Genomic DNA, 14312 nt, shown 5'->3' on the forward strand with positions numbered 1-14312 from the left:
AATGTTCCTTCTGTTCATTGATTTTATTCCTGAGTTCACTGAACTGCCTCTCTGAGTTTTCTTGTAGCTCACTGTCATTTCTTCATGACAACTGTTTTGAACTCTTTACCAGTTAGGTGCAAATCTTCCATGATTTTATGTTTGGTTTCTGCAGAGTTGTTTTCTTTTTGCAATGCCATGGTACCATGGCTTTTAGTGTTGCTCGCTGAGGTATATCTGCTGGCACATATCTTGTCACAAACAAATTTTTTACTTAACTACAGGCTTGTTTATTTTGAATCAAACTTTTCAATTGCTTGGAGATTAGAAGTCTTTCTTCTGTTTTTCAGTAGGTGGCACTATAGCACTAGTTTTGGTTTCTCTTTCCTGAGCTGCCTCTGGCTATATTTGAAGATCTGCAGGTTCCACCCTGCATTGCCTCTATTTGGGGTGTTGCCTGCACTCTCGGCATGGCCACCTGCACTGCTGGGTGTCAATGATACCTCGCTGTTGCTGGTGTCGCTGTGGTTGCTGGCTTTGCCACCAGGGGCACAGGGATGGCTAACACCTCAGCTGCCTCTGAGATTACCTGGGTGGGAAGCTCCACCCACTGTGGTGGTGGTGGGAGTGGGCAGAGTGCTTGGTACGAGCACTTGGTGCAAGGCACTGTTCAGCTGTCATCTGTTACTCTTTGGCTGCAGTCACTCCTGCTGTTGGGATACAGCGTTCCTGTGTGTACCTGCTTCTGCTACCAGATTTCAAGCCATGGCCAGGGGGCCAGGAAACACAGGGCTTGGTGATCATGTGCTCCACCTCTGCTACTAGTCTGCTTCCCATAGCTGCAGATATTGCTGTGGTTGGCTGGCTGGAGTGGCACACGAGCCTCTGCTGCTGCTCACTGAGTTCTTGAGGGCTGGGGGTGGCAGGCTCAGCTGCTGCAGCTGGGAATCCAGGATTCTGGGCTCTGCCTCTGCTGTTCCCCTATTTAGCCTCCTCTATGTGCTCCAACTCATCCACTTGTATGTATTGTTGTGTGGATCTTTCCAGTGTCCTGGTGTGCTGTGAATGTAGCCTTTGTTGGATTATGGATGTTTTACTGCCTGAAGATGGAAGAGGAGAGACAAAAGGATCCTCTCATGCTACCATGATGATGATGACGTCAATTTTGGGGTATTTTTAAGAAGTTGAACCCATCAATCTTTTCTTTTATGGCTTCTGGATTCTCAGTTGTAATTAGAAAGTCTTTACTCAGTGAAAATTACAAAGAAATTCTCCCATTTTTTTTCTTGCAAAACTTTTAAGGCTGGCTTACTTTTTCACATTGAAATTGTTGATTCATTTGAGGACTATTCTGAGGTAAAGGATGAGGTATGGATTCAACTTTACTTTTTTCCAAATGGCTCCCCAGAAATCCCAACATTGATTATTGAATAAACCATCTTTTCACCACTGGTTTGAGATGTGACCTTTATCATATGCCAAATTCCTATCTGTTCAACAAATGTTTATTCAGTGCTTCCTATGTACCAAGCATGCTGCTTGAGTTATAGCAGTGAACAAAAGAGACTAAAATTTTCTGCCCTTATGAAACTTACATTCTTGCAGGGGGAGGGAGACTATAAATATGATAATTGGGCAAATCACATAGCATGTTGGAAGACAAAAGAAGAATGGAATAAGAAAGTTTGAGAATGTGTGTGTGTGGGGGAAGCAGCTGCAATTTCAAAAAGGTGGTGAGGAAAGATGTTGTTCAAGAGGTGAAAGTTGAAAAAAGACTTGAAAAGTTAACAGTACAAAGGCTCTAAGGCAAGAGTGTGCTTGGCATGTTCAAGGAAGAAGAAAGAGGCTAGGGTAGTTACAGTGGAGGGAACAAGTGGGAGAAGTAAATGATGAACTCTGGGAGGTGGGACTGTTTAGGCCATATAAAGGACCTTCGCTTTTACTCTGAGTCAAATGGGAAGCATGCATTTTGAGCAGAGGAGTGAAAGGGTCTGATTTACATTACCCTACCATTTTCTAGGCTACAGTTTTTTGGAATTACCCCTTTTCTTCCTGTCTTTACCCTCTGGCTAAGTTCTGCTGATTCCTAAAGAAAAGCACTCAAATCCACCTATTTTTCTTCATCTTCTAGTTTTAAGCTATTATTTTCTATCATCTAGAACACTGCAATAGCTTCCAAGAGGTTCTCTCCCCTTCCATTCTTGCCTTTCACCAATTCACCTATTTCATAGCACACACCAGGGTGATTTTTAAAGTAGAATTTAGTTATTTATTATGTTACTATCCTGTATAAATTCCCTCAAAGGCTTTGCACTGCACTTAGAATAAAACCCAAACTTCTTTTCACGGCCACAAGGCCATGCATACTTAGCCCCGAGACACTTCTCCAAGCTTACTTCAAGTCACCCTCTCCCTCCCTCCACTCCAACTAGAGTGGCCTTCTTTCAGTTTCTCAAAGATAACCATGGTTTTTGCATATGATGTTTAGCATATGAATAAAATGCTCTTTTCTACTTACTGTTTATAACTTGTATATATCCTTCACATCTCACCTTAAATTTCACTCCCCCAGAGAGTTCTTTCCTGATTCCCTAATGTGCATTCACAGCACCTTATTCTTATTTTGTATAATAAACACCTCAATTTGCAACCTATTAGTATATTTGCTCAATGTCTGTCACTGCTAGACTGTAAGAAACTGGGCTTAGGACCATGTCTGTTTTGCTCACTGATGTACAGCTGATGCCAAGCACAATTTCTGGCACATAGTAGCTGGTCAAAAAATATTTATTGAGGGGCTCACCCTGTGGCCAAGTGGTTAAGTTCACGTGCTCTGCTGCGGCGGCCCAGGGTTTCGCTGGTTCGGATCCTGGGCACGGACATGGCACTGCTCATCAGGCCACGTTGAGGCAGCGTCCCATATGCCACAACTAGAAGGATTCACAACTAAAACATACAACTACGTATTGGGGGGATTTGGAGAGAAAAAGCAGGAAAAAAAAAAGGAAGATTGGCAATGGTTGTTAGCTCAGGGGCCCATCTTTAAAAAAAGAAAATTTACTGAATAAATGAATCATCTTCCTTCTCAACATAATAAATGGTTCTGGAAAATCAAAACAAACTCTTCAGGCTAGAATGCCAAGAAGCAAATATGACCCCTTTGTTCTTGATGTCTTTCTATTCCTGTCTGTGGGGAGCCTTACAATTAAGAGTAAACTGGAGGAGGACATCAGCATCATGGCAGACTGAGTTTCCCCAATAATCTCTCGCCTTCAATGTACAACAAAAAGGACATTCATATTCCAACAGAGGACATCCAAACACAACAGAAAAAATGTCAGAGAGACCTATGCAGCCATATGACAGAGGGCAGAGAGGCTGGAGCTCCCCTCAGAGAAGATGGAACAGGGTAAGAGAAAACTTCACACCCTCCCCTAAAGACTGTGATCCTGGTCTGCAGGAGACCTCCGAGAAGAAAGGAATGGGGGAGGGGATGTTTGTTCACGGGAACATCAACTACCCCCGAAGGCCCTTGCAGCCTAGAGGGAAGCTCTCTACCAAGGTGAAAGCTTTTGCGGGGGCGGCCTTATCAAGCCAACACCCCAGGAGAGCAGATAGTGAGAGCAGAGCAAGAAAACCCTGAGAGCACACAGGAAAAAGCGCCCCTCCCCCTACCCGCCCAGTGCAGGCTCCAGCACCTGGGATCTCGGCTGAAGGCAGAGGGCTAAGGATATGCTGCTCTTAACGCCCACCCAGTGGTGATAGGTGGTAACTGTGCCCAAATAACACCAGGATGCTAAAAAACAGAGCTACTCCCTCTAGCAATATCAAACATTATATGAGATCTCCAGACCAGAAAGAAAATGACAAGTACCCAGAAATCAGTCCTGAGGAAACAGAAATACGTAATCTAAATGACAAAGAATTCAAAATAGCTACCATCAAAAAACTCAACAAATTAAAAGAGAACGTAGAGAAATAATTCAATGAGTTCAGGAGCTACTTCACAAAACAGATTGAAACTATAAAGAAGAATCAATCAGAAATATTACAGATGAAAGACACAATGAAAGAAGAAAAACAAAATATGGATTCCCTGAATGCTCAAGCGGACACTATAGAGGAGTGTATCAGCATAATCAAAGATAAACATGTTGAAATGCTCCAAATAGAGGCCAAGAGAGAACTAAGAGTAAAAAGAAATGAAGAAACTCTCCAAGAAATATCCAACTCAATTAGAAAATGCAACATAAGAATTATAGGTATTACAGAAGGAGAAGAGAAGGAGAATGGAGCAGAAAACTTGTTCAAAGAAATAATAGAGAACTTCCCAAACCTAGGGTAGGAGATGGAAATCCATGTGGAAGAGGCTCCCAGATCTCCTAAATATATCAATGTAAAAAGGTCTACTGCAAGGCATATAGTAGTGGAACTGGCAAAACTGAATGACAAAGAAAGAATACTAAGAGCAAAAGGCAGAAAATAACCTACAAAGGAACACCTATCAGGCTTTCAGTGGATTTCTCTGCAGAAATCTTACAGGCTAGGAGAGAGTGGAATGACATATTCAAATCTTTGAAGGACAAAAACTTTCAGCCAAGAATACTTTATGCAGGGAAAATATCCTTCAGATATGATGGAGAAATAAAAACTTTCCTAGACAAACATAAATTAAGGGAGTTTGTAGCCAGAAGACCCCCCTGCCAAGAAATCCTCAAGAAGGCCCTCATGCCTGGAAAAAAAAAGGGAGAAAGGGGTTACAAAGCACAGAACAAGGAGATAAATACGCACACAGAATCAGAGCAGGACAGCAAATACTCAAGTATAGCATTAAAGACAAAGGGAAGGAAAACACCAAAAACAAAGATAATCTTAACATTTTAACCACAAACTCATAACACAAAATGGAATAAGATGTGAGAAAAACAACTTAGGAGGGGGAGAGGAAAGGGACTGAATCAGTTTAGTCTAAGGAAATAAGAGGCCATCAGAAAATGGACTATCTTATCCATGAGATTTTGCATAAAAACCTCATGGTAACCACTAAATAAAAAAGCGGAACAGAGACACAAATAATAAATAAGGAGAAAACAAAGAGACACAACATAAAAAACTACATAACTCAATTGGTAGACCAAAATACACAGGATGAGAAACAAAGGAAATGCAGGAGAACCAGAAAATGAGTGATAAAATGGCAGCATTAAGCCCTCATATGTTGATAATCACCCTAAACATAAACAGGTTGAATTCTCCAATAAAAACACACAGAGTGGCGAGATGGATTAAAGAACAAGACCCAACAATATGCTGCCTCCAGGAAACACATCTCAGCCCCAATGACAAACACAGGCTCGGAGTGAAGGGATGGAAGACGATACTCCAAGCTAATGGCACACAAAAGAAAGCAGGTGTTGCAATACTTATATCAGACAAAGTAGACTTCAAGATAAGGCAGGTAAAGAGAGACAAAGAGGGGCAGTATATAATTATCAAAGGGACAGTCCATCAAGAAATAACACTTATAAATATCTATGCACCCAACACAGGAACACCAAAGCACATAAGGCAGCTATTAACAAACCTAAAAGATGACATTAATAACAACATGGTACTAGCAGGGGACCTCAACACTCCACTCACATCAATGGACAGATCATCTAGACAGAAAATTAACAAGGAAACAGTGGAATTAAAGGAAAAAATAGACCAATTTGACTTAACAGGCATATATAGAACACTCCATCTAAAAACAGCAGAATACACATTCTTCTCAAGTGCACACGGAACATTCTCAATGTTGGGAAACAAGGCAGGCTTCAGTAATTTAAGAAGATTGAAATAATAACAAGCATCTTTTCTGATGACAATGCTATAAAGCTAAAAAGTATTACAAGAAAAAAGCTGAGAAAGTTACAAAGATGTGGAGACCAAACAACATGCTATTGAACAAGCAATGGATCACTGAAGAAATTAAGGAAGAAATCAAACAATATCTGGAGACAAATGAAAATGAAAACACACCATACCAACTCATATGGGATGCAGCAAAAGCCGTATTAAGAGGGAAATCCATCTCAATACAGGCTTACCTTAACAAACAAGAAAAATCCCACATAAGCAATCTGAAACTACACCTAACTGAATTAGAAAAGGAAGAACAAAGCCCAAAGTCAGCAGAAGGAGAGAAACAATAAAAATCAGAGCTGAGTGGCTGGCCCCATGGCCGAGTGGTTAGGTTCGCACGCTCTGCTTTGGCAGCCCAGGGTTTCGCCGGTTTGATCCAGGGTGCGGACATGGCACTGCTCATCAAGCCATGCTGAGGCGGCGTCCCACAAGGCACAAGAAGAAGGATGCACAACTAAAAATACACAGCTATATACTGGGGGGCTTTGGGGAGAAAAAGGAAAAATAAAATCTAAAAAAGAGCAGAAATAAATGCAATTGAAACAAAAAAGTCAGTAGAAAGGATCAATGAAACAAAGAGCTGGTTCTTTGCTAAGATGAATAAAATTGACAAACCCCCAGGCAGACTTACACAGAAAAAAAGAGAGAAAGGTCAGATAAATAAAATTAGAAATGAAAGACAAGAAATAACAATGAATACCAGAAATACAATGGATTTTAACAGAATACCATGAAAAACGATATGCCAACAAAATAGACAATCTAGCGGAAGTGGATAAATTCTTAGACTCTTACAACCTCGCAAGGCTGAATCAAGAAGCAGCAGACAATCTGAACAGACCAGTGACAAGGAAAGAGATTGAAACAGTAATCAAAAGCATCGCAAAGATTAAAAGCCCAGGATCAGACAGCTTCCCTGGGGAATTCTACCAAACTTTCAGAAAGGATTTAATACCTATCCTTCTCCAGCTATTCCAAAAAATCAGGGAAGATGGAATGCTTCATAATACATTCCAAGGCCAACATCACTCTGATACCAAAGCCCGACAAGGACAACACAAAAAACGAAAACTACAGGCCAATATTGCTGATGAACATAGACGCAAAAATCCTCAACAAAATACTGGCAACCCGAATACAGCAATACATTAAAAAGATCAAACATCATGATCAAGTGGGATTTATACCAGGGACACAGGGATGGTTCCACATCCGCAAATCAATGTGATACAGCATGTTAACAAAATGAGGAATAAAAAACACATGATCATCTCAACAGATGCAGAGAAAGCATTTGACAAGATCCAACAACTGTTCATGATAAAAATTCTTAAGAAAATGGGGATAGAAGGAAATTGCCTGGACATAATAAAGGCTGTATATGACAAATCCACAGACAACATCATACGTGATGGGGAAAAAGTGAACATCATCCCTCTGAGAACAGGAACGAGACAAGGATGCCCACTATCACCACTCTTATTCAACACAGTACTGGAGGTTTTGGCCAGAGCAATTAGGCAAGAGAAAGGAATAAAAGAAATCCAAATAGGGAGTGAAGAAGTGAAAATCTGTTTGCAGACGACATGATTTTATAGATAGAAAACCCTAAAGAATCCATCAGAAAACTATTAGAAATAATTAACAACTACAGTAAAGTTGCAGGGTACACAATCGACTTACAAAAATCAGCTGCATTTCTGTACTCTAATAACAAACTTACAGAAAGAGAAGTCAAGAATACAATTCCATTTACAATTGCAACAAAAAGAACAAATTACCTAGGAATAAATTTAACTATGGAAGTGAAGGACTTATACAATGAGAACTATACGACATTATTGAAAGAAAAAGATAATGACATAAAGAGATTCCATGCACATGGATTGGAAGAATAAACACAGTTAAAATGTCCATACTATCCAAAGCAATCTACAGATTCAATGCAATCCCAATAAAAATCCCAATGACATTCTTCATGGAAATAGAACAAAGAATCCTAAAATTCATATGGGGCAACCAAAGATCCCAAATTGCTAAAGCAACACTGAGAAAAAAGAATAAAGCTGGAGGCATCACAATCCCTGACTTCGAAATGTACTACAAAGCCATAGTGATCAAAACAGCATGGTACTGGTACAAAAACAGACACACAGATCAATAGAACAGAACCAAAAGCCCAGAAATAAAACCGCACACATACGGACAGCTAATCTTTGGAAAAGGAGCCAAGAACATACAATGGAGAAAAGACAGTCTCTTCAATATATGGTGTTGTGAAAACTGGACAGCCACATCCAAAAGAATGAAAGTAGACCACTGTCTCATGCCATATACAAAAATAAACTCAAGATAGATCAAAGACTTGAAGATAAGTCCTGAAACCATAAAACCCCTGGAAGATAATATAGGAGTACACTCTGACATCGAACTTAAAAGGATCTTTTCGAATATCATGTCTTCTCAGACAAGGGAAACAAAAGAAAAAATGAAGTAGGACTTCATCAGACTAAAGAGCTTCTGCAAGGCAAAAGAAACTACCATCAAAACAAAAAGACAACCCACCAATTGGGAGAAAATATTTGCAAATCATATATCCAATAAGGGGTTAATCTCCATGATATAAAAGGAACTCACACAACTGAACAACAAGAAAACAAACAGCCCAATCAAAAAATGGGCAGAGGATATGAACAGACATTTTTCCAAAGAAGATATACAGATGGTCAATAAACTCATGAAAAGATGTTCAACATCACTAATCATCAGGGAATTGCAAATCAAAACTACACTAAGATACCACCCTACACCTGTTAAAATGGCTATAATCACTAAGACTAAAAATAAACATTGGAGAGAGTATGGAGAAAAAACCACTGGTGGGAATGGAAACTGGTGCAGTCACGATGGAAAACAGTATGGAGCTTCCTCAAAAGACTAAAAATAGACATACCATTATGACCCAGCTATCCCAATAGTAGGTATCTACCCAAACAACATGAAAACAACAATCCAAAGTAACATATGTACCCCATGTTCACTGCAGCACTATTCACAGTAGCCAAGACATGGAAACAATCCAAGTGCCTATCGATTGATGATTGGGTAAAGAAAATGTGGTACATACAGAGAATGGAATACTACTCAGCCATAAAAAAGGACAAAATCATCCCATTTGCAACAACATGGATGGACCTGGAGCGAATTACGCTAAGCAAAAGAAGCCAGACTGAGAAAGACAAACACCATATGATTTCACTCATATGTGGAATATAAACAAGCACATGGACAAAGAAAACAGTTCAGTGATTACGAGGGGAAGCGGGTAGGGGAGTAGGCACAGGGGGTGAAAGGGAGCACTTATGTGGTGACAGACAACAATGTGCAACTGAAATTTCACAATGATGTAAACTGTTAGGAACTCAAATTAAAAAAATATGAAATTAAAGGAAAAAAAAAGAGTACACTGAATGAATCTATTCCTTGCAACCCAAAGATCCCAAAGAACATAGATGCTCAATTCCAGCTGACAGTCTCCTTATTGTCCCTGCTCTGGCTCAAGTTTTATTTCCTGTCTGCAATGGTCCTGTCTTCTCTTATCTCCAAACCCTACTCGATATTAGCACAAATTCAAACTTTACCTTCTTCCTGAAGTCTTCCCTCATCCCTCCCATATCAACTGGATTTCTCCCTTCTCTGAACGCCTGTTGTATTTGTTGTCTTTTGCATTCATAGCAGCATCCAAGATTATACTTTTTTGAATATTAATTGTTTGATGTAGGCTTTTAAAAATCTCCTTCTGTGTGTTTACTGACTACCTATGGATAATGATTATCTCCTAAAATTTGGAACAACAGAAGTCCTCTAACCTGAAGCAACTGAGAGTGGTATCTGGTATGTTAGGCAAGAAAGCTGGTTAAAGTGGAGATTGATAAAAGATATCTGAAACATTTAATTTTAATTAAAATATATAAATTTATATGCATCTGCTCATTTCTGATGTGAAGTTAAGCCTTCTCTATGAGAGTGATTTTAATAATTGAGTGCCCATACCCATCATGTATCAAGTTTCTGTTTCATTAAAGTGGAATAAGGAAATGACACGTGGGAAACATAGCTGCAGAATCCTCTGAGATTTTTATGATTTTCCTTTGGTGTCTTATGGTTTTGCTCACACCTAATTTGACAGCAACTTTTTAAAAAGTGACTGGCATTCACTGAGTTTTTTCCAAGCATTCAACTAATTTTCATAGAAACAGTTCCTTGTTACACTTAAACCTTATCAGTTTATGTAATACTTAATCAAATCACAGAATTGTAACAATAAGATTAAACAGGTTTTGAAAGAGATACAACAAATTTTTGGTAACATTAACTTGTGGCAGCAGATGTCCTTAGGCACATTTAATAATCCCATTAGCTCCAAGCAGTCATAGTGACCTGGGCATCATTCATAGTTTACAGAGAGAATGGCAAGTGTTTAAATACTGATAAAGGGTCATTAAAAGACAGTCTAAGCCTTTTGTTCCTTTATAAGATCTAGCACAGACATGAGCCTATGATCTGCTAGGAGAGAAGATCTACAAAGGGGCATATAAGGTGAATGGGAAACATCCTATAGAGACGACCATCTGTCACAAGAGTCTCAAGGACTCTGGAATTTGGGGGTTAGCACTTCTGAGAATTGAAAAATGAAAGTGTCTGCATTCGGAGAACTACAGTAGCATTTCAGAGGAGAGTAAAACTGAACTCACCTGGGACCTGACTATCTGTGATCTATCATTCATTTCCTTCTCCTCCATGTTCCCCTCCTGGGAAAGTACAGCATTCTGAGAAGGCATAAATGGGAAAAAGAGAAAAGAAGCATCTTGTCAACACATGATATTACGGCTGAACGTAAATCTTAACGCTTTTTCTTCGTGTTGGGATGGCACACAACTTACAGAGAATCCCTTTAAGACACAAGCTTAAAGGCTGGATGGATGACCTAACTGTGACATTCTTGCTTCTCTATTACATTGAGGATTTCAGTGCAGGGCTTTCTCTCCTCTGTGGTACAATTCCCCTTGTCGTGGCATATGGGAAGCTCAAGAGAGCTCAGTGGTTTTCAGCCTTAGTTACACATTTGGGGAATTTAAAAAAGATGCCAATGCTCAGCCCCTCTTCCCAGAGATTTGGATTTACTTGGTCTGGTGTGGGCCTGGGCAACAGCATTTTAAATTCTAAAGTCTCCAAGTGATTTTAAGTGGGAGATGAGAACCACTGAGATGAGGTGATTCAGAGGACATATGTTGAGGGCCTATTCTTACTCTTTAACGGAATAAATTTACCCCAAACTCAAACTCTAGAGATTTTCTCTCCTTTACTCTAAGATGATCCTTCTAATATATAAAGGAGATTTCACTCTTCTCACTTTTCAGAACATTCACCTTCCTTTTTGAGTACGTGAAGTCAGTTCTCCTCCATGATTACTACACCTCTTTGCAGTTCTTAAGTTGTAATGTCAACAAAGCTTTGTTCTCTTCTAGTGTTGACAGTCAGTAGATGCAGCAGTATTAACAGCTCCAGTATCCCTGTCAGTCCCTGAAAGCTAATTTTCCAGTACCTTATGGGGAACAGCCACTCCCAGGTATTAAAAGTGCCTAATCTCTGATGAGAGCCTCAAGAGCCAATGGACATGCACAAGAATGATTTCTGCTTCCCAGAGGCAAACACTCATTCATGAAGAGTTGAGATGTGGGGGCTCCTGAAAGAGGCTATTACTTTTTTTTCCCTAAAGGCATTAATCTTTCATGTACTGACTTCACTATGATATTCAAATCTGTCTCCTGGCATGGATCTTGTAAGATACAATTTCAGGTTGAGCACCTGTTATGAGATGCACCAGTCAGCAGAAGAAATCCAGCAGTCTCAGTCACCTAGGGACCTACAGAGTCTGTAAAGAGACATACAAACTATTCATTCATAAAGATAGAGCACAGCAGGATGCAGAATTCTTTAAAACAATCAAAAAGCATTTTTACAATTTTTCAGATTCACACATTACAAAAAGCAGAGACGTATATAGATGCATCAACTACAACAAACTTAGCCTCTGTCCTTTTCCACCCTCTTCTCAGAATAGAAAACAATGTGGTCCTTGCCTAGTGAAACTCTTTCAGAAAAACTCTTCCTCTTTCTGAGGAAAAAACAGGCCTTTCACCAGCACCAATGAGAGTGAAACGTATTGATCTGCTAAAAATCATGAAAGAATACATTGTTTTTCTGTTAACAAAGGTTGACCTGCAAAACTTTCAAAAGCTAGTGATGGGGGGCTGGCCCGGTGGCACAGGGTTAAGGTTGCAAGTTCTGCTTCGGTGGCCCAGGGTTCGCCAGTTCAGATCCAGGTGCGGACATGGGACCACCTGGCAAGCCAGGCTGTGGCAGGGGTCCCACGTATAAAGGTAGAGGAAGATGGGCATGGATGTGAGCTCAGGGCCAGTCTTCCTCAGCAAAAAGAGGAGGATTGGCAGCAGATGTTAGCCCAGGGCTAATCTTCCTCAACAACAACAACAACAACAAAAGCTAGTGATGGAAATAAAGAAGGAAGCTATTTCTCAGAAGCAATTTTTTAAAGGGAGAAAAGTGCAGTTCCAGTGGAATGGCCCTGTTAGAAAAGGAAGCCATTCACTGCCCAAGACATGGCACAAATTTCACATTTTACAACCAGTTTATTAAGAAGTAGACTTTTCAGGAGTAATTTTAAAGCACTTTAAGAAGCAAGTCCTTATCTTACCAAGCAAAAGCTCTAAGAAGGTCCTACTGTCTGAAGAGCCAGTCAGAATCTTTGAGAATGCTCTGAGGTTACACACCTAATCACCTTAACACCGTTCATTCACAACAACAAGAATCATATACCAAGTTAGGCAGAACAGGGTTTCTCCTTCATATGTGCAAACTGAAAGGGGCTCCAGAGATTACTTGCTTGAGGTCTTCCTGTGCTAAGTCACATCTCACTGTCTGTTATTCACAAAAAGGGACCAAATCAAGCTTGGAAAATGCTGGCTTCAACAAAGTTAAAATAGTTTCTTTGCTGCAAATCTTCTCAGAGACTTTCATATGGTAATGTACATTGCGAATCCCAGAAAAACCCAAGGCGATGAGGAACAGGTCAAATAATTATATACTGTGCACAAGGTTTCCCAAATATAGTTAATTTGAGAATTTTTTTATGGCAACTGATGGGTATAGGGTTCCACAGAACACACCTGTGGAAATGCTGACTTATTTCTCAGTTCCTTGGTTAATGAAGGATTCCAAAGTTGAAGATCACAAAACTAAGTGAAAGAGCTGGTTCTAGAACCCATGTCTCCTGATTCACAGTCCTGAGCTCCTTCTACTATACTCTGAAGTCCTTCTTAGAACTTGTTCGCTTCTTTTCCTTGTCTTATTTCATCCTCGTTCTTCTTATAATTTCCCTTTTAATTCCTGTATTGGAAAGAACACAAAAAGAAAGCCACTCCCGACCCCAAAACTTGTGTGTAATTCTTCATACAATACACATGTGGACCTTTCTAGAGACGCCTGTGGGATTGCCACAGTCTTTCTCAAAAAAGTAACCATGATGGCCTGGAAAGTAACAAATTCCCTTGAGTGCCTAAGGAATACTAGAATTGCAATCAATTCAGACGGAGAATGAGTCTGGGCTTAACAGTTTTCCTTTACCTGGAATTCTTCCAAAACTCTGAATGAACTTCAATAACCATGTAGAAAACCCATGTAGTGGTTCTCAATCTGGGCTGTGCATTAGACGCAGCCCAGATTTTAAAACATACAGATGTAAATATATACATGTCTAGGCTCCACCCAAAAGCTCCTAAATCAGAATGTGCTGAGTTGTCTGGTATCTGTATACTTTTTAAATGCCCCAAAAATGATTTTTGATGCAAGGAAGAGTTCAGAACAACTATCAGACCCTTTCATTTCCTTGATTTCCTCAATTACAATGATTTTCACCATCATTCAACTTCAGTCACCCACTTCAAGAGCCACAACACTTCTGAAATCTTTCTTACCTTACAAAAGACTAGACTGTGAATCAGGAGGCCGCGGTTCTAGACTGCATGGGGAAGACCTGAAGATAGGAGTGGCTTAGTAGACAGGGGGAAAATAGAAAAATGAGCAGTATTTACCAAAATGTGGTCTGAAGATCACTTGAATCGTGGTACTTATTGAAAAGCATATTCACTAGTCCTATCCCAGATCTAAGGAAATAGACCCTCAGGGGGTATTATTGGCCCAGGAATTTGTATTCAAAGGTGCTTCCTCCTTGGAATCAGTCCATTCTTTCCAGCCTCCCTCCAGGCCTGAATGTGGCAGGTATCTTCTTATTACTATTTCTTCATCTTTCACTTTTACTGACTCCTTCCCATCATCATTTAAAATAA

At 39.9% G+C, this 14312-nt stretch overlaps 1 protein-coding gene across 8 annotated transcripts in view; it reads right to left on the bottom strand.

Annotated features, from left to right (window-relative positions):
• Positions 1 to 14312, bottom strand: part of ZNF713 (zinc finger protein 713) — a 73288-nt gene that overhangs the window by 51665 nt on the left and 7311 nt on the right. For 2 of the 8 annotated variants that reach the window (XM_023655563.2, XM_023655557.2), the window contains exon 2: positions 10641 to 10715. The exons of 1 other annotated variant lie outside the window; for it this stretch is intronic. In XM_023655563.2, coding sequence (XP_023511331.1) covers positions 10641 to 10688 — 48 coding nt within the window. In that variant the 5' untranslated portion in view covers positions 10689 to 10715. Of the gene's footprint in view, positions 1 to 10640; positions 10743 to 11754; positions 11822 to 13133; positions 13354 to 13940; positions 14016 to 14312 lie in introns of those variants that run through there. 5 more of the 8 variants (XM_070231816.1, XM_070231817.1, XM_023655558.2 and 2 more) reach the window with 5 other exon arrangements.

The sequence above is a fragment of the Equus caballus genome, chromosome 13, assembly GCF_041296265.1.
Source record: "Equus caballus isolate H_3958 breed thoroughbred chromosome 13, TB-T2T, whole genome shotgun sequence".
Taxonomy (NCBI): Eukaryota; Metazoa; Chordata; class Mammalia; order Perissodactyla; family Equidae; genus Equus; species Equus caballus.